At 49.8% G+C, this 19,138-nt stretch overlaps 1 protein-coding gene across 1 annotated transcript in view; it reads right to left on the minus strand.

The window, feature by feature from the left end:
- Positions 1 to 1,376: 1,376 nt before the first annotated feature.
- WIPF3 (WAS/WASL interacting protein family member 3) overlaps positions 1,377 to 19,138 on the minus strand; it is a 67,083-nt gene continuing 49,321 nt past the window's right edge. The window contains exons 4-9 of the mRNA XM_090287063.1: positions 18,559 to 18,690; positions 13,069 to 13,839; positions 10,015 to 10,164; positions 8,986 to 9,087; positions 5,772 to 5,848; positions 1,377 to 3,563 (exon numbers count right to left, since the gene is read on the minus strand). Coding sequence (XP_090143189.1) covers positions 3,540 to 3,563; positions 5,772 to 5,848; positions 8,986 to 9,087; positions 10,015 to 10,164; positions 13,069 to 13,839; positions 18,559 to 18,690 — 1,256 coding nt within the window. The 3' untranslated portion in view covers positions 1,377 to 3,539. The remainder of the gene's footprint in view (positions 3,564 to 5,771; positions 5,849 to 8,985; positions 9,088 to 10,014; positions 10,165 to 13,068; positions 13,840 to 18,558; positions 18,691 to 19,138) is intronic.

Raw genomic sequence — 19,138 nt, forward strand, 5'->3', positions numbered from 1 at the left:
AGATACCACCTCACACCTACCGGGATGCTACCATCAAAAAGCAGAAAATATTAAGTGTTGCTGAGGATGTGGAGAAATCAGAACCCCTGTGCATTACTGGTGGGGATGGCAAATGGAGCCGGGATGGTAGACAGTGTGGAGGTTCTTCAAAAAAATTATAAATAGTATTAGCATATAATCCAGTAATCCCACTTCTGAGCATATACCTGAAAGAATTCAAAGCATGATCTCAAAGAGATATGTGTACACCCCTGTTCACAGCAGCATTAATCATGAAAGCCAAAAGGGGAAAGCAACCCTAAAGGTCATTAAAGAGCCCACCCATCGATGGATGAGTGAATGAATAAACAGCATGTGGTATATACACAAAATGGAATATTATTCAGCCTTGAAGAGGAAGGAAATTTTGACACATGCTACGACATGGATGGACCTTGAGGACATTATGCTATGTGAAATTAGCCAGTCTCAAGTAGGCAAATATCGTATTGTTCCACTTACGTGAGGTACCAAGAGGGGTCAAACTCATAGAGACAGAAAGTAGAATGGTAATTGCCTGGGTGGGGTGGGTGACGGACCGTGGAATTAGCAAACTGCTTGTACCATGGAGTGTGGCGTGGGCCCATTCCTGGGTCTGCTGTGACCCAGGGCTGAGGGCTGGCCAGGGTGTTATGTCACTGAAGTGCCACCACTATAAGCTCAGGTACATAGTTATGTCTCCATGTTACAGGTGAGGAAACTGAGGCACAGGCCGGCTAAGTAATTTACCTCCCCAGACTTGTGAGAGGCAACATAGAGATTCAGATTACGTTTGCCCCTGAGCCAGCTTACCTTGCAGGTAAACCTCTGCCAGCACCACGTTTCAGCGTCCCCCCGAAGGCACCACGATGGGGACTGAGATGCTACTGTGGCCCCATAGGGTAGATTTTTGAGGAGTTTGCTAAGTTGGCGGTGGGGATGCTAAGGGTACTTCCGGTTGAAAGTTTTCCATTTTAACACAAGTTAGAGGAATTCATAAGCAACACTCTCTACCCATATTATAGTAATAAAACTGAATAAATAGAGTGTTACCTACATTTTAAAAAAGTGTATGTCAAGAAAATTTTTCCCTGGGTTGGTTATTTCCAAACACCCATTCGTTTTGTTCGCTTATGAACACCAGGAAAATGTTATGGCAAAACTATGACTTTGGGGTTTGGTCAGAAATGTCAGCTCACAAGAGAAAGGCCCCGATTCTGACACAGTATGTTACAGAAAGTAGCACACTTCCACTTCCTGTGGAAGTGTCTGTCTTTGTCATTGTCACGAGCCCTGCAGATCCTGAGCTCAGCACTGGTGGCCACTGATAGGTTTCAACAAGGAAACGACCAGAAGCATTTCCACTTATGACAGTTTATTAGGTACAGAGAAATAAATCTGCAGAGGGAACATCAATAAATATAAAATACGTGTGAAGCCCTGGGGAGCAGAGACAGTGTTTTGTCGGCGAGGATGGTGGGAGCCCTGGGATGCGGGCGTCTCTGTGTGAGTTTATGGTCAAGTGCTCAACCTTCGCCGTGCGAGTTCGAAGGGCTGGAATTCAGTGACAGGTCTCGAGGAGAGAGGCGATGCCAGATTCCCGAGATTTCTCCCTAACTGTGATGTTTGGTTTCTGCTTGTCCCTTTTCTCTGTCCTTGAATTGTTTTATTTCAATTACACGGCGCAGAACGCAAACGTGTAAACACCTCCTCGGGGTGGGCAGTGCATTCTTAGGCAGAACTGCCCCTGTCTGGGGCCTTCTTACCATGATCATTAAATCCTCTGTAATTATTTTGCACAACTGAGAGGAAGGTGGAGTGGATACCATTATAATGAAGAAATTCTGACCTTTCAGAAACCTTCTAGAACCCATGAAACAAATCAGCTGTGCTCAGAGCTGGTGACCTGGAATAGCTTCTAGCCCATTGATTTAGCTGTTACGGTATGGCCTGATTTATTCCCCTGCAAAGGGAACTTGACCTTGCTCACCCGCTTCTCTCTGCAAGGAGGAAACACAGCAAAAAACGCAGGCTGGCACTTTAGTCTTGACTGCAGACCCAGGCAGGTGTAGGCAGTCACGTGCTTGCCAGAACTCGCCAATCTGTCTACTTTTTTTGGATGGCTTGGTCTGGGCGTGACGTGGAGTTGTGAGCATGTGAGAGGCAGGCTCCAAGGGAGATGTGTCCTTCCTTCCAGCCCTCTCTCCCTGATTTCCTTTCATCTGCAGCTATTTTGATAACAGACCAGGGATCAGTCAGTTTCCTTCTATTTTTCTCTCCTTCCTCTGTCACAGCCTTCCCCTCCAAGGACGCAGAGCATTTGGGGTCAGGCAGCAAGTACAAACACATTTCCCTTCCCTTGCCTGTGGCAGTCAAAGCTGGTCCCGCCCAACTCCATGCTCAGGGCTGGCTGAACCTGGACACCCCTCCCCCACTGAGAGGGGCCGCTGCAGGGGCCGGGGGCTCTCAGACCAGTTAGGCTGTTCTGAAGGGAGCTAGGTTTTGCCTGGTGCATGGTTCCAGGTTTCCCAAGGCTGGGGACGGGGCACCAGGTATTTGAGGCAGATATTTTGTAATATGTTTCAGCCTACACATCTTCTGGCCATAGAAGTCCTGCACTCGAGGGAGAAAAAAAAATGACCTCTGAGATGGAATTAGTCATTTACTCTCATAATGAGTTATGTCAGTTTCCAACTTCCAGGGAAAATATCAAAATCTCATACAGCTCACCCCACCTCACCCTGGCTGCCAGGATGGGGCTGGGAACTTGGAAGGGACAGGAGGAAAAGTCTGGGGGACTTGGGCACAAGGGCCACTGTAAACAGAGCATTGGCTACTTGTCGGATCATTCAGTTACAAAAGGGGCCAAGCCCACTTATGCCTTCATTTTTCGCTATATTTACATTAGGCAGCAAAAAAAAAAAAAAAAAAAAAAAAAAAAAAAATCCCTGTACTGCAAAACGGAAGCGAGACGTTGCGTCTCGTTCACTGGAGGCTGTGTGGCATTGTCTGGGTGTGGGGACACACTAGCTTCTCTGAGCTGTGTCATTCATAAGGCATTATTTGGTTTGATTCTGCAGTTTGTGCACTGAGAATATAAAATCATGCCAATGAGAAGCCACTGTGGCTCTGTGACTTTAGGACTACTTGCAAACCAAGGAATCTTCTAAAAATAGTTCCAAATCTAGGAAGGGCCAGCCTGCGTGCATATGTACAGTCACGGAAAGGACACTATGGGGTAGGGACAGGGCTCTATCTGCACTGACAGACGGATGTCAAGATGCGTTTTAAAAAAGGGAGAAATGGTGAGTGTGGTTTTTTAAAAAATAAAAGTTGACTACGATACTGACTTAAAGCTTGTGCAAACCACGTATTTACAATAAATAAGTGCTCCATTCAGAGCCTGTATGTCAGCTGAGTTACAACTTGAGTGTGGTGAGGTCAGACACGGTCTCCCGGGGAGGCCCGTCCCACGATGGGGAGTCCTAGGCGCTCACAGGCCGCTGGCTTCCTCGGTCCTCTCACCGGAGAGTCTTCAGAGATAACTGTGGAAACACAACAGCGTTACCGGGTGGGGTGAGAAGACTCCCTGCACACAGATGACCCGCCTGGGGGCTGGGCACTGAAGCTCTCCATCACGTGCAAGGAGCTGCTTTTACCCAGGGGGCTGTGGGTGGGAAAGGGATGAAGTGGAACATGAGCTCATGGCAGGTGGGGCCCTAACGCCATCTTATCAACATGGAGAGGACCAAGCGCCAGCACATTCACTTGGCAGGGAGCTCAGGAAAAGCAAAGAACTTGCGGGAGACCCTAAGACAAGGCAGTGGAAAGAGACAACATGCCCAGGCCTTTCAGCTTCCAGCCCAGGACTCCCACTTTTGCACGTATCATGTGGGCCCTGTATCCATAAAAGAACACCCTCTGGGCACTGTTTGTTCTGCCTGGAACCCAGTGATTTTTCTGGGCAATTGCTTTGTGTCTCACTGAAGTGACAATGAAACAGGATGATGCTTGGTGAGACATCAGGAAGTTCTTGACTATGGGATGACCAAGACGGACCTTATAATCCATCCTTGGCCAGACAATTTTGGGCTCAGTGATCTAGGGGCATGCCTGCCACAAGGCCAGGGCCCAGACACTGTGCAATGTCTGATCACATCTGCACATCTGAAGGTGAGGGTGTCTCCTGCCCTGGCAATTTTAACAGGCCAGGAAAAGCAGTTATGTATAGTAGAAGGGGCAGTGGACAAGGAGTCAGGGGTCTGGGCATGTGACCTTGGGCAAGTTCCTTAACCCCCTCCATTTTCTTATCAGAAAAAAACAGCATTAAAGGGATCCCTCCAGCCTACATCACGGGGTTAATGAAAGAGTCAAATTAGATAAGATATGCAAGTTATCTGAAAAATGTATAGCGTTATGCAATGTAGGGACTATTATTTTGATTATGACTATCTTTCTCCGACCACAGGAGTAATATAGTCATTGTAGAAAATTCAGGAATTGCAGGATTGCACTAGGAAGAAAGGAGAACGCAGTGCTGCTCTGGCAGAGCCAATGCCTGGGAACAATTTTGTCTTCTTCTGTCTTACTCATATATAGTTCCTTCTTAATGCAATCATATGCCCGATTTTGAGCCTGTGATCATCTGAGGATGGTGATTACAATTCCTGGACTGGCTGTGCTAGGAAAGGGGCTGTGCTGCCCTCCTCCGAGGGGCTCATCCCAGTTTCCAGGAGCCTTGTCCCTTCCTTCTCACGTGATTTTCCTTGAGGTTCCATACAGCTGCAGAAGGGCCCGATTTAATAGCAGGTCACCCTGTGTCCCACAGAGCTCCAGCAGGGGAGGATCTAATGGGTGTTTTCAAAGAAACAAAGGGCCTTTATATATGAGACCCTGTCACGGGAAGGGAGAGTTGTGATCTTGCCCAGGTGAGGAAACACGGTCCAAGTTGCCTCACGTGAGAATGAAGGCTTTTCTTGTCTTATCACATAGGCACCTGACCCTCCTCCCACTTTCCTCTTGCTACCAGGACTTGAGCTGTGACTAAATCTGGCCAAAATAAATTATAATATTGATGTCTATATGGGATTAAACTTAAGATTTTCAAATTTGGAACATCAATTGATACCAAACCATAGTAACAGAATTCTCTCCCTTTTGTTAAAAATCTTCTAAAAATATGTTAAATTTGTTTTTGTGGGTCTTCTTGTGGTATCACCACGTCTAATATAACTACATATCACTCTCAAGACACGACAAATTTATTTAAATATTTTCCACTGTTTTTCAGGTCTTTTTATGTTTCACATGTTCTTGCTTCAGCCAGAAATTTTAAATAAAAATGCTCAATAAAAAAGTAAGCAACAATTAGAATGTTGGTGGGGGGGGCTAAAGCCCCCAAGGATAAGAAACCCTGTGTTCTACAGAAGAGAGAGAAAACCAAATTAGGTTTTGTCAACACAGTTCCTCTCTCAGGCTTCTCAAGCCAACATAACAAGGGGAGAACGACTGGGGGGTGAACGGGGTGAATGTGGCAGAATGAGTCCCCAGGGGTTCCTGTCGCCAAGCCTGCTTCTTCTATAAGTGGTGGTCATTCCAGGGAAGCCCTTTCAAGCTTTGGCTTTTGAAATTCTAGTGGGAAACAAGGTACCCCTGGTGGCTTTCCCCAAGGAAACAGAGTCTGAGGAAAAACGTGAAACTGTAAGGAGGAAGCACACCCCCAGTATCTCTGAGGGACAGAAGGGACGTGTTACCTGAGAATTTCTGCCTTTGATGTCATCGGAGCTCTGCCCAGCAGCCTCGGCGTGGAGCCAGGGACCAGGTGTACGGCCTGAAAGACACGGGGACAATCTTACCATCTGTTGGCCCAGGGACCGCTGTGCATGAGAAAGTCAGGCTAGCCCAGCGCTCAGAGCGACAGCCAAGAAACCCAGAGTAACGCGAGCCGGTCAACCTGAAACCTCCAGGCTGCTGGCCCTCGGCTGCGTGTTTCCACCACTGCTTCTCTGTCATAGGCCATGACGACAGAGGCATCTCTACCCACTGGATGCCAGGAGCACATTCTCTGTGCCCCAGACTGCCTGTGACAGCAAAAAATGTCTCCAGACAGCACCACGTGTCCCCTGGGGGCAGAATCCCTCTGCTGGAGACCCACTGGGCAATGCAACAGGCTTCCCCAGAGGTCAGCAGTGCGCAGTGGTTTTCACGAACACCCTGGAAACAAGAGCAGAGCTAGAGGAGCATCACTTTCTTCATAAAACAAAGGGAAACTCTGCACTTGTCCTTATGCAGTGTTGATGGGAATGTAAAACGATGGCATGGAAAATGGAAAACGCTACGGTGCTTCCTCAGAAAATTAAAGACAGGCCTTCCCTGTGGCCCAGCAATACTTCTGGGAACGCACACAAGAGAATCGAAAGCTGGGTCTCAAAGAGATCATTGTACACCCGTGTTCACAGATCATTTTCATGAGAGCCAGAAGGTAGAAGCCACCCAAGTGTCCATGGATGGATGAATGGACAAACAGAGTGTGGTGTGCCCATACAGTGGAACGTTACTGAGCCTTCAGAGGGAAGGACATTCTGGCACATGCTAGAACACAGATGAACCTTGAGGACATCATGCTAAGTGAAATAAGCCAGTCTCAAAAAGCCAACTATAACAGATTCCACTCATATGAGGTACTAAGAGCAGTAACACGCACAGAACCAGAAGGTAGCAGGGCGCAGTTGCCAGGGGCTGGGGGAGGGGAGAATGAAGCGTGGTGGCTGAATGGGGACAGAGTTTCAGTTTGGCAAAATGAACGGGGTCCTGGAGAGCGTTTGCACAACGACGTGAATGTACTTAACGCCACTGAACTGGACGTGCGCTTAAAAAGGTTTGGATGGTGAATTTCATGTTAGGCATTTACAGTTACAAGTTAAAAAAAAAAGGAAGGAAGCATTAGGGTATCTGTGTGCTGTGCGTTTGTCAGAAGGGGAGAGAAGCAGGCAGGAGGGCGCAGGGAGGCAGCACTGCCACAAGAAAGCGTGCAAACACGCATCCGGCAGGACCAACGTGGTCCCCCAGGCCCTGGAGAACTCTCTTCTGGGGCAACCAGGTTCACCCACGGCAGGAGGAACCCTGGAAGGAGAAATGGAATTGGACAGGCCTGACCCATAGCGGACTCACACTAACAGAATTAACAAGCTTCGGCCCCGCAGCTCACAGGGATGGCGGGGATGTGCTAATTTAATTGTGCAAGAAGGCGGTGTGAGCACTTTATGTCTGCCGATTACAGGCGCCATTTCTGCTCTGCAGGATGTCAGCTCACCGAGGAGGCTTTCTCTGCTCCTCCTCCTCCCTCTTCTTTTTTTCACTGCACCTACCTAAGCATCAGGAGATTGTATCTTGGTTCTGGGCACTGATTTGAACATTTCTTTGTGATGGGAGGAACACAGCACCGACTGCCAGCTGTGCCCTCCTGGCCAGCTGTGGGGGGCACCGCTTTCCCTGTATTCTCAGGGGTGAGACTGGGCACCATGGACTCAAACCCAGAAACTTTACACTAGAATTTCCTGAGTCTGAAGGTTGAAGACTTCCGTAGCCCATGATTAAGAAAGGCTGCAAGATAGAAAGCGGTTTTTAAGAATCTGCTCTTCTGGAGTGGTTTAGGGCAGAGATCAAGAAAATATGGCCCGCAGACCAAATCCAGCCAGCACCCGTGTTTATAAATCAAGTTTTATTGGCAGATGGCCACGGTCACTCATTCCCGTCTTGTGTATGGCCGCTTTCACGTGGAAACAGCAGAACTGGGTAGTCGTGGCAGAGACTGTATGGCCTGCAGAGCCTCAAACAGGTCATCACTGACCCTTTAGAGAAAGTGTTTGCTAACCCGTGGTTTAACATAGGGGTCAGCAATGGAAAAGCCTCGAGGGACCAGGTGGTCGTGTTCATGTGTGCATCTGGCTACCACAGAGAGCAGTGTCGTTTGTGGCATGAACGTGGACAGGTGTAAGTCAGCAGGAAGCTGAACCCTAGAGAAGGGACCTCCCCAAGGTCCCTGTGAAAGAGACTCATGGAGTTCCTGGTCTTGGGCTAAGCCCGGACACTGATGATTTTATAATTTTCCATGCTGGTCCACAGAAGTCTGGGATCAGGGGCCTTCCTTGGGTGGAGGGTAGGGAACACAGCCGACCTTCACGTCATGTCATTGACTCTGTCCCATCTTACCGGCTGCTGACCAGTCAGACCAGCTCAGCACCAGACAAGAACTGGCTCATGTCGTACCTGACAGACAGCATCACTGTGCTGCCAACACCCACCTTGCTTTTCTCTTCTGCCTGTGTTTCTAAAGTACTTGCCTCCCTGGCCTCTCTCTCCCTCTTCCACTCCTCGGGCTGAGCAGCAGCCTGGCCCCACAATGAGACCACGAGGAGGCAGCTCTCCCTGGGCAGAGACTTTCAGCCTTAGCTGGACATTGGCATCACCTGGCAGCTTTGAAAATTACCAACACCCTGGGCCTACCTGGGTCATCTAATTTAGTTGGTCTACACGCAGCCTGGCCTCTAAGGTTTTTACGTTTTCTGGGTCATTCTAACGTGTAGCCAAGGTTGAGACAATCTCCATATCATGGTCTGCCAGAGTTTCAAACTGGGGGTTTTCGGGTTCTTGCCCAGCTATTCATGCAGAGTTCCTACATCCCATTTTCCTTGGGGTATTCAGATCCCTAGTCAAGGGCCCCAGGGAGGGGAGGGGCAAGTAGCACATTCACCTAAATCTGATGATAAACAATGACCTCTGGTATTCTGCACAAGCCTCTGAATGAACCCGTGGGGCCTGGGACACATGCATGCTCCAACACTTCCAGGAGTTTGAGTGGCACGGCCTTGCTGTGAGAAGAAGGCAGCCTGCAGCTGATCGACGCACGCCATGCACCGCGCTCTGAGGGTCAGGGCAAGCCAGGAGTGCCCTCCAGGGGGTACTTACTTCTGGAGATCTTGCTCGGGTAAATCTTCTGGCATGGTTTATATTCATCCGGAGGAGGAAAGTCTTCCACGGAATGGAACGTGAATTTAGACTCAAAGTCATCTGCACACACGGGAAATGACAAAGTTGTTCTGGTTACTGTGATGACCCAAGGTTCACCTGCCCGGTGCCAGGGTGCCCATGGCAGGGGCTAGTCCCCCCAGAGCAACCCTCCGCTTCTCAACTTTTACTCTTTTGCTGGGACAAGGGGAATCGCGAAAAGTGAAATTGACATACTCTTCCCATCACCCGCCCCAACTTACATCCACCAATATCTTCATGAAGCTTCTAAAGAGCCACAGGGCTATGCAGGGCCCAGAGTCAGAGATGGGGGACGTGGCAGCAACAGGGACAGCAAAGTCCCCAAGGCCTGAAGCCCTTCTGTGCTCCTGGGAGGGCCTGGGTGAAGGGGAGTGGGCAGGACAGGAGCCCTGGGCCTGGTTGGTGACATGGAGCCATGTCCTATGTCCACTTGTGGACGTGGGCTCCTCAAAGCAAACAGCTTCTGTCCTGAGCTCTCGATGGCAAGAGGAGAGTGGCATGTGGCCCTTTTATGTGGTGAGTCCCTGCTTTGCAATCTAGGATTTGTGTCTGACAGTAAGTAGCTCAACCCACAAAGGGATCTAAAGATTTCTGGTCACATCTGACCCTAGGTGACTGTCCTTCCTAGCTCCATAGTTTTGCCCTAGTTGTCCCCCTGCCTGCTGGGCCTTCTGTCCATCCATTCACCTTATCCAAATCACGCTATTCTTTCAGACTGGTGCATACATTTCTCCATGGAGACAGACACACAGTCTAAATGTTGGTTTTCTTCTCTCTCTAAACTCAGTCAGAAGGCTGAGTGGGTTCTGGAACCCTCCAGAAAGCCTCAAGAGAAACCCTGTAATTAACATAACCTGTGGGCTGTTCTGCGCTACAGTGAGTACCCTGTTCTGCCAAAGCTGGGGGCCAGGACCCACCTCCCCATGGGCAGCCAGCGGCCCCGCTTACCGAGGATGTGCAGGCTCCCGTTCCGCAGCTGCCCCCCCAGCAGCTGCGTCTGGGTCCAGCCTGGGGCCTGCTGGCTCCTGCTTGAAAGCTCCGTGGTGGGCGATCTCGCAGGGGGTGCCGGTGGTGGATTTAGCTTCCCCCCACTGGTGCCTGACAGAGAGGATGACGGAGTATTCAGATACAGGAATGAATGGGGAGGCGGATGCTATAACCTTCTGTGAGGGGTGAATAAAAGGGCAGCTTCTGGAGACAACCTGCTTGGGCCTGAATCCAGTTCTCTCGCTGGGATAATGACACAAATTCTTTGTGCCTCAGTTTTCTCATCTGTCAAATGGGATTGACAATAGTACACACACCTCCTAGAGCGGTTGAGAGGCTTGAAAGGAGTCGATCTGAGTCAAGTCACATGTAGTAAGGGCTCAATACATATCAGCTGCTGTGATCATCTTAATGACAATGACACTCTTCAGCATTGGATGGTACAGCCCCTGCAACGGGGACCACTGCAGAGTCCTCAGAAAGGGGAGGACTGTCTGTAGGCGAGGTTCAGAGGGAGGAGAGATGGACAGCTGTGGGGAGCTTGCTCCTGCCCCCCGTTTCTGCTCACACCCGCTTCCCTGCATTGTAGATCCTTGTCCTACCAGCTCCTAGCTCCTACCAGCTACCTCCTCAGCCCCTGGCCGCCTGGCCCCCAACTCCCCACTTCTGAGTTGTACTCCTAGTCTGTCACCCCTTGGTCACATCTCCAATCCCCACTAGGCTCATGTGACCAGGGCCCAGAAACCAACTTGGAGTTCAAGGAGCTGGGGCTGCACTCCAAGAACTAGAAGCGTTCTCCAGAGATGAGAACTGCCATGAGAGTCCTGGAGTCCAGGCCAAAGGGGCATCGTGACAGTCCCGCCTTCCAATACAAGTACGAGCTGCCCTGCACCCTGCTCTGTGCCCAGATCCTTGCTCTTGGCTCCCTCCCCAGCTCCTGGCATGGACCTTGCACTGTGTGATGGAGCCATACCCGGACCCTGAGCAAGCCCAGGACGAGGTGGGGGTGGGGGGTCATGGGAGGACGTGGGAGGACCTGTGCCTATGGGTCCGTGCCTGTGGGTGGACAGTGTTCCACATTCTGCTCTCTTTGAGTATTTCATAGGAAAAACTCATCCTTCCTCTCCTTTCTGGTCTTCGTTCCTTGTACCGGGATCCACCGGAGTTACTTGTTCCCACAAGCAAACTAAAGGGTCTAAGGAGCTGCTGACCCCCTTCTGGTTGGAAAGCTGCCCTCCACGTACGTGATAAGAGAGAAGGAAAGGAAATAACCTGAGCCTTGGTTACAACACATTTTCTCATTTAACATGCATAACCAACCTATGGGAAAGGTGTTATTATTATTTCCATTTGTCAAAAGGAGGGCAAAGGTCAAGAACAGTAAAAATAACTGGCATGAGATTACACAGGAGTAGGTAAGGAGCTAGGATTTGGACCCAGATTCGTCTGAATCTAAAGCATTGTTTTCTGTTTTTATTTTAAACCATACAATGAACATTTAAGAATCACAAGTGTCAGAAGGGGCTTGCCAGTTCTAATGCTGGCCCTATGGTAAATAGTAGGTTGATAAGAGAATGATAAAACCTTATTCCTTGTGACTAAGATCCCTAAAAATTTTCTTGCTCTTTGTACCAGGGATTCCCTTTTAGAAACCTATCTTAAAAAATATCTGGAATGTAGACTAAAATTGCTGTAAAAGTATTTCCTGAAATATTATTCATAATAACAAAAAATGAAATCAATTTTAATACCTAACACTAGAATTATGGTATATACTGATAATCATTTTAATATGCTTATAAATTTTTAGGACTTGACAAAACTTTTTAATAGTAAATGAAAACAGAATAGAAAGTAGTAAATACAAAATGGTATTAACTATGTAAATATATAGATACATTCAGAAAAGAAAGAAAGAAAACACATGCCCCCAAAATGACAGTTTTAATTTTTGGGTGATGTTATTATGGGTGATTTAAATTTCTTTCTATTTGCTCTACAACGAGCTTGTATTATTTTTAATGCAAAGAAATACATGTAAGAAACGATATATCGAAGGATTTTCTGAAAAACCAAGGAATATTAGTATAGATGCGTGTTGGGTTGTGTGTGGAGGGGTGTAGTTTTTAAACATTTTTTGGGTGTTTATAAGTGGGTTTGCATGCATGGATGAGTGTGCATGATGGTGGGTGTGTTTCCCACTCAGAAGGACCCCAAAAGTAAAGGAAGCCATTCCCCCACGTGGACAGCAGGGATGGGGTGTGTATACTCAATCCCAAATCGATGCTGCTGTATTGGTGAAGGGATTACTCTTAATATATGACCCTCAGTTGTTTTTTTTTTTTAAGTTAGCAGGAGAAACTGCCAAATAAAAAGGGGAAGAGCAGAATGCTAATCCAACTACTGAGGGCCTGTGAACATTCTGGCTGGCAGCCAGACTGTAATAACTCAGGGAGATTAAACGCCAGCATGCGCCAATTCTGAAACATGCCCTGACAGCCCCGCCACCCCCAAGGAGAGATCAGGGATCGCAATGGTGATGGTGAGAATAAATGCCCCTCCTCCAGACCTCGCTGCTGTCAGGCCCTGTTCCAACAACCGCCCAAGGGGGAACTATGGCCATTCCCATTTCACAATGGGGAGAAGGAAGCACAGAGAGGCTAAGTGATCATCCAGGGTCACACAGCTAGAAAGAGCAAGGCAATCCAGGTTGGAATCCCTGGCCTGTGGTTGGCATGCTTTTGGCCAGGTCTTCCCGCCCGCCTCCCCCTTGGTATCCTGTCTCTAACATGAATACCCCCAACATCAAGTCCCACAACAAATCTTTATCACCCTCCACAGGGGCAATGAATAGGTCTGTTCTAAACCAACATCCCAAGAGTTAAGACACCCCAAGGTATTTCCCCAGTGGCTCACGGGAGCAGGCCTCTGGCTGTGGGCTTGGCACCTCTTCAACGGCTGGTGATGGGCAAACAGTCCTCTGCCCAGCACTCCGTGGACAGGAACTGTACTCACCTGGGCCTCTGCCGGGCCTCTTCTTCTGCAGGAACAGCTGCGACCCAGGGGGGGCGGGCGGAGTGGGTAAGGCCTGCCCGCTGGGCTTCAGTGGCTGCGTCTGGAAGCTGGGGGACTTGGGGGGCAGTGGGGGTGGGGCTTCACTGCTATTGTTAGCGTTTGCCATAGGGGACACAGGCATCAAGGACCTCGGGGTGAATGAGGCATAGAGGGGGAGTGCTGGGGGTGGGGGCGGGGGCGGTGGAGGCGGCGGGGTGGAAGGCTCCGGAGCATCTTGGGTGGGGCTGGCAGCACCTGCGTTGAACCCTGGGTACCCGCAAGGCGGGAGGAGAGGGAGCGGGGGTGGGATGGGCGACAGGTGCAAGGGGGCTAGCTGAGGCCTCACTGCCTTGTCACTGAGAACGGAGTTCTGGGGAAGTGGGGGTGGGGTTGGCGGAGGGGGCGGAGGCGGAGGGGGAGGTGCTGAGGGCAGAGCGGGGGCAACTACCGGGGCATTTCCTTTGGTCTGTGAGCCTGGTGGGGACACTAGGGGAGCTCTGATGGAGGAGGAAGAAGACGGGAATGGGGGTAACGGCGGGGGAGGCGGGGGAGAGGTGGGAGGAGGAGGGGCAGGCACACCGGGGCGAGCAAAGGCTGTCCTGGCAGCGCCGTGCGCCTCCGAGGCATTGCCTAGCCTGGGAGATGCTGGGGGGTTAAACGGCCCGCTGATGGCTTTGGTGGGAAGCCGGGGAGAAGGCGCTCGGGAGCCAGGGGCCTGCCCTGTCTTGCCACCTGGAAGTGAGACAAATTCTGTGTTAGCTCGGCGACAGAGGAAAGAGAGACCTCAAGTGTGTGGGCAGCAGTGACCGAGGCGCTGAAGCATGATGTCGGTGAACTGCAGGGAATGCTTTCGCCCTGCGTGTCCCCTGAGAGGCCTCAGGTGCAGCCGCTGTCAGGAAGCAGGGCCAGCTGGACCGGCCCCAAGGTCCTTGCCAGCATTACGGTGCTGTCAGGCCACCAGCCTCCCTATTGGATTCCACCTTGGCGCTCCCCGGTCAGGGTGTCCCGGCCTCCCGGCCCCGGGCGCAGGCCTGCTCCCATCTCCTCCTCCGTCCCTCAGCTCAAGGTTGCCTCACACTCATCCACTCGTGCCCCGTAGGTCCATCAGCCCAGATGTCCTCGTTTGGGTCCTCAGGTGTCAACCAGGGTCTCCTGGAGAGGGAGGTGCTCCTCACTCCCAGTATTTGTGAACAAGGATTTTGTTTCTGCCTTGAGAGCAGAAGCTTCGTGCTTCTCTGAATATATAAGGTAACTCCAAAGCCAGTGGGAAGACCCTGCCTTGGGGATCCATTTCCAATGACCTTGAACCCCCCAGTCCTCTGGCCTCTGGAAGTCCCTAGCTCCCTTTCCCAAAGCTGTGTGCCCATCTCTAACAGGGTGGCTGTCTCCTGGTCTCCTGGCTTCCTTACCCCGTAGCTGCTCCGCCACATCGGCCCCAGTTTGAAACCCAGTGCCTCGTGAATTCAGCGACAAAATGCCTACGTCAGCGTTTGTGTTTGGTGGCCTCCATGGGAGACTGGTGTGGAGTGGCCTCGTCACACTGCACACCCTTCCGCCTCACTTAGTTCTTTCCCTTTTGTCCCTCTGTCTGTCTGATGAGAAAAGAAGTTCCTCTCCCTGCGTACTGTACGGAAGTTCTGTAATCACTGCATATGTATTTAGGAAGCATTAAAAATATTTCTTCCCTAGAGGTACAGTGCTGTCTCTGAGAGGAATTTTCTGGACTACATTTTCCCCTCTTTCCACTCCCTTCCATCTTATAATCCCTAAGAAAACATGCAGAAAACCCTTGAAAACATGCTTGCTTCTCATACCTCCAATTTCCTGGGTGCTACAGATTAGGAACCGCCGCCTTCACATTAGATTACTACCCCAGCCTCTGTGGGTGGCCTGAGCTTTTCAGTAACAAGTTTCTAGTGTGTTTTTCCCACTAGGTGCTAAATCCTACCCCAAAGTACTTTATGCCAAAAGCCAGGCCAACCAAAGCAAGGTGCGGCTGGCTGAGGTGACCTGGACTGAGGCTAAGCAGGCAGGACTACGGTGTCTGGCTTCCCAAACAGCCGACTCTCCTCTGGCTCTGATGTGACTGTCACCTGGACAACACTACTCATCACAGGTCTCAGCTACGGAATGGCTGTTGTGGAGGCAGGGCAGTGACAATTTTACTCCTCTGTTGAGGATTTTCTCTGAGGTGGTTCTGGAAGAAATGCTTTTGCATGGATGTACCGGCCTTGGCTGACTTGTCCCCCCTGGGGGTCTAAGGCAGGCATTGCCAGGGCAGCTTGGCTGACCATGACCAGGAGGGAAACCCCACCTGGCCTTCTACCACCTGCAAACCCAACATCCTATGTGAGGCAAAGGGCAGGGGTCAAGAAGGGAGTCCTGCCTCTCACTTCTCAAACCTGTTTCCAGAGTCCATAGGAATGAAGATGGAGAGCCCAAGCACTCCCTGTGCCCAGGTGCTGGATGGACTTGAAAGGGATAAGAGATCTGAAGGTCAGAATCAGGCCCTGAATGACCACCCCAAACTTTTTAAGTGACTGAGGACACCCATGTCCCCAACATTCAAAAACACATAGAGTGAGTCAGTTCAAAGTACCGGAGCCTCTGCTTACGCAGCAGCCAACCAAGGGAGACACGGGCAAACCCGTTTTTATCATAACAGGAGCAGCGGAAGCAAGGACGGCACCAACCCTCCTCCGGCTTCTGTTCACGCTCACTCTGGGACGGCACAGAGAGCTGGCAGCGTGCCTTTAAGTGGGACCAGCAGGAGAGAGAGGAGCCGAGCGCCAGCGAAGAAAGCAGGCAGGCGCCCGCAGGCAGAGCAGAGCGCTCCGCAGTGTGTGCCCTGGGAAGGAAGGGAGGAGGCTTCCAGCACAGCAGAGCCGCTAGCCCTAGAAACCCAAACGGAAACCCAAAAGGAGACCAGGAATCGGGCGGGGGGAACGGCCAGCTGGAGTGCACCCAGGAGGCCTCACTGATGGGAAAGGAATCAGTTTTTAGAGCCCGGGGCTTATCAAAAGATGAAGTAGGTCTTCTTTCAATGTGCTTATGTTTCCAGAAGACCGTGGGTTGCATGGAGGTCTCATTCCACATTCCTCACAACCCAGCGACATCTACTCCTTGTGTCTTATTTTAATGCTCATTCCCTCTGGGCACTAAGTCGAGGCCACGTTATGACTTTTGGAGACCCTCTTCCTCCTTAAAAAAGTATTTACAGTTACATTTTGTGACTGCATGGTATAAAGACAAATATAATATTTGACCCTACAAGTTCATGGGTTTAACATAAGTTCAGACATTTTCACGGGCCCCTAAAAGTACCGTGGACACTAGATGCTGTGCCCTCTGGGCTTAATGGCTCTAAGCAACCATATAACCCCCTCATATACTTCGCTCTACAAATATTTACTGAGCACCTACTACGTGCCAGGCATTTTTAAGGCAGTGAACAAAACATAGTTCTTGCCTTCATGGAGCATCCATTTAGAGGGAGAAGACAGAAAATAAATGAGTAAATGTGTAATATGTCTAGTGGTGGTTATAATACAAGAAAAATAAATCAAGGTAGAAAGGATATGAAATGAGAGAGCGGGATTCATTTTATACGGATGGTAGATAAAGCCTCACTAAGTTGATCAGATGCCACTTGAGCAGAAATCTGAAGGAAGGGAGATGGCGAACCATGTGGACACCTGAGGAAGAGTGTTTCAGGCCATGGGAGCAGTCTGTGCAAGGGCCCTGTGGCAGCAATATGCTTGGTTTATCTAAGAACAGCAAGGAGGGCAGTGTGTGGCTGAAGTGCAGGGCTTGAGCCAGCACAAGTGATAGGCAAGAAGATCAGAGAGAGAGAGCAAAGGCCAGAGCTCTTTCCTCTGAATGACTAGGGGTCCCACTGGAGAGTTCTGGGAGAAAAGAGCCATGGCTGTCTCAGTCCGACATGGCACTAAGGCCATGCATCTACCTATTGATCCTGTCCTTGACTTTCCTTCCCATTGCAGCCATCATTAGTCACTTCACTGTGGATTTCAATGTCCTCTATAGAGATCAATGCTTGGCTTCACAGAGTGTCTCAAACACCTGGCACATGTGTCCTGTTGGAGACAAGTAGGAATACTGTTGTCTTTTTTCTGATCAGTTATAACCTGACTGGGGTTATTTCTGTGAAGACAAACTAGTGGAATTTTTATATCCCAAAGGATGTTTCTTTGATTCCAGGAAGTTTAAAAAAAAAGTGGACACAGAAGAATGCCAGCTCTTAGGAAACGAAATGACCTCGGAGGAGATTCCAGCTGGGCCTCAAAGCATCCGAGAGCCCTTATCTGCGCTGGCCTTTATCAGCAGATGGTGGCAGCAAGTGCATCCCTTAATGCCAAACAGCCACAGAGCCCGGTAAAGAAGTTAGCAAAGTCATGTGGTAGAAGCCTCTATGCCAGGAATGTTTGGGGCATGATTTTCCCTGGATTAATGAAATTCATTGAGTTCATAAAAAGAAAAAAATGAAAAACACCTTTTTCCTCACATAATAAAGATATATTTTTGTAATTTTATGCAATGTTTTCAAAACATCTGGCTGGGGTAGACTGGTTACAAAATGGCCTTGATTCCCCACTCTTCCCAATTCTATAACCTTTGAAATGTGACCTTGCAGCTCCTCTCACCAAGAGATGAAGTCTCTTTCCCCATCCTTGTCTCCGGCCAGCCTTGTGACTTGCTTTGGAAAGAGGATGTAACAGGAAGTATATTGTGCTAATTCCAAGTGTAAGCCTCAAGAGACTTTATATGCTTCTGTCCTCTCCATTGGAACCTTGCCACCACTAGAAAAACAAACCCTGAACAGTCTGCCACCTAATGAGTGACCATATGGCTCAGGCCAGGTGCCCCAGCTGAGGCACCAAAGATATAAGAAATATAAGATTAGCAAAGCCATCTACCCAACCTGTAGATACTAGTGGGAACCCAGCTTAGAGCACCCTAAATTGCCAACCCATGAATTATAAACTGAATAAATGATTGTTAAAAGCCCTGAAGTGTCAGGGTATTTTGTTACTCAGCAGTACCTAACTGACACAGTGACACGATGACTGAGACCCCTTCTGACTCGTTCATCGCCAGTGAGGTCACAGAGATGTCATGAAGATCTGTCTGCACTCTGCAGTCAGGGCCACAATCCCACCACCACTAAACACTAAACACTAAGCACTATGGCAAGTCAGTCTTCATTTATTACAATGGGGGGGGGGGTTAAACAGAAGGATGATTTAAAAGATCCATTGAGCAAATCCTGTGCTTTGGAAACTTCCGGTGCTTATGTTCCCAAAAGCATGATCTCCTACCACGTAGCTGGGCACTAAAAACGTGCCACTTACCGGCATGTGAAGGATTGCGCAGTCGGGTCTACAAGCAAAGGAGATAAAGATCACAAGGTAGCTGGTCTGGATTCGTCCTTACCTGCTGTATCCCTCAGGCCTGCTGGTCGCAACACAGGAAAGCCACCAGCAAACAGACCTCCCAGGGCTGGGGACGTGCTCCCTCCTTGAGAGTTTGTAGAACCTCCTCCTTCTTTGTTGGCTCCTTTAGAACCTTTAGAGAGAAGAGGCAAGTAGATGAGGATTGGTGGGTAGAACTGAGCAGCCCGTTCTCGCCCTGGGCAATGGTCTGACACTGCCCATGGCAACCTTCTTGTCCTCTGACCTGCGATGTTACCCTTCTAGATAGTATCTTTCCCAAATACCATTGGCCTTGCCCCCCTGCAGACTCGTGCCCTCTCTGGGCCTACCAAAGAACCAGGCACCAGTGGCTGACCACTCTGAAAAGTGACCTACACCAAGGGACCCATACCAGGCTGCCCCTAAGAAGACACCAAAGGAGGACCTGGTAGCATCTTTCACAGGAGAAAACCCAAACCTGGCAGCTACAGAGCTGGTTCTGTTTTCCACTTGACTGTTGTGAGGACTAGCCAGATTTAATTCAGACAGAAATTTTAACTTCTTGTCCCCAGAGCCTGGCCGAGAGTGACAAGCCAGAAGTG

Source organism: Furipterus horrens, unplaced genomic scaffold, assembly GCF_987537825.1.
Source record: "Furipterus horrens unplaced genomic scaffold, mFurHor1.1.pri manual_scaffold_9, whole genome shotgun sequence".
NCBI lineage: Eukaryota > Metazoa > Chordata > Mammalia > Chiroptera > Furipteridae > Furipterus > Furipterus horrens.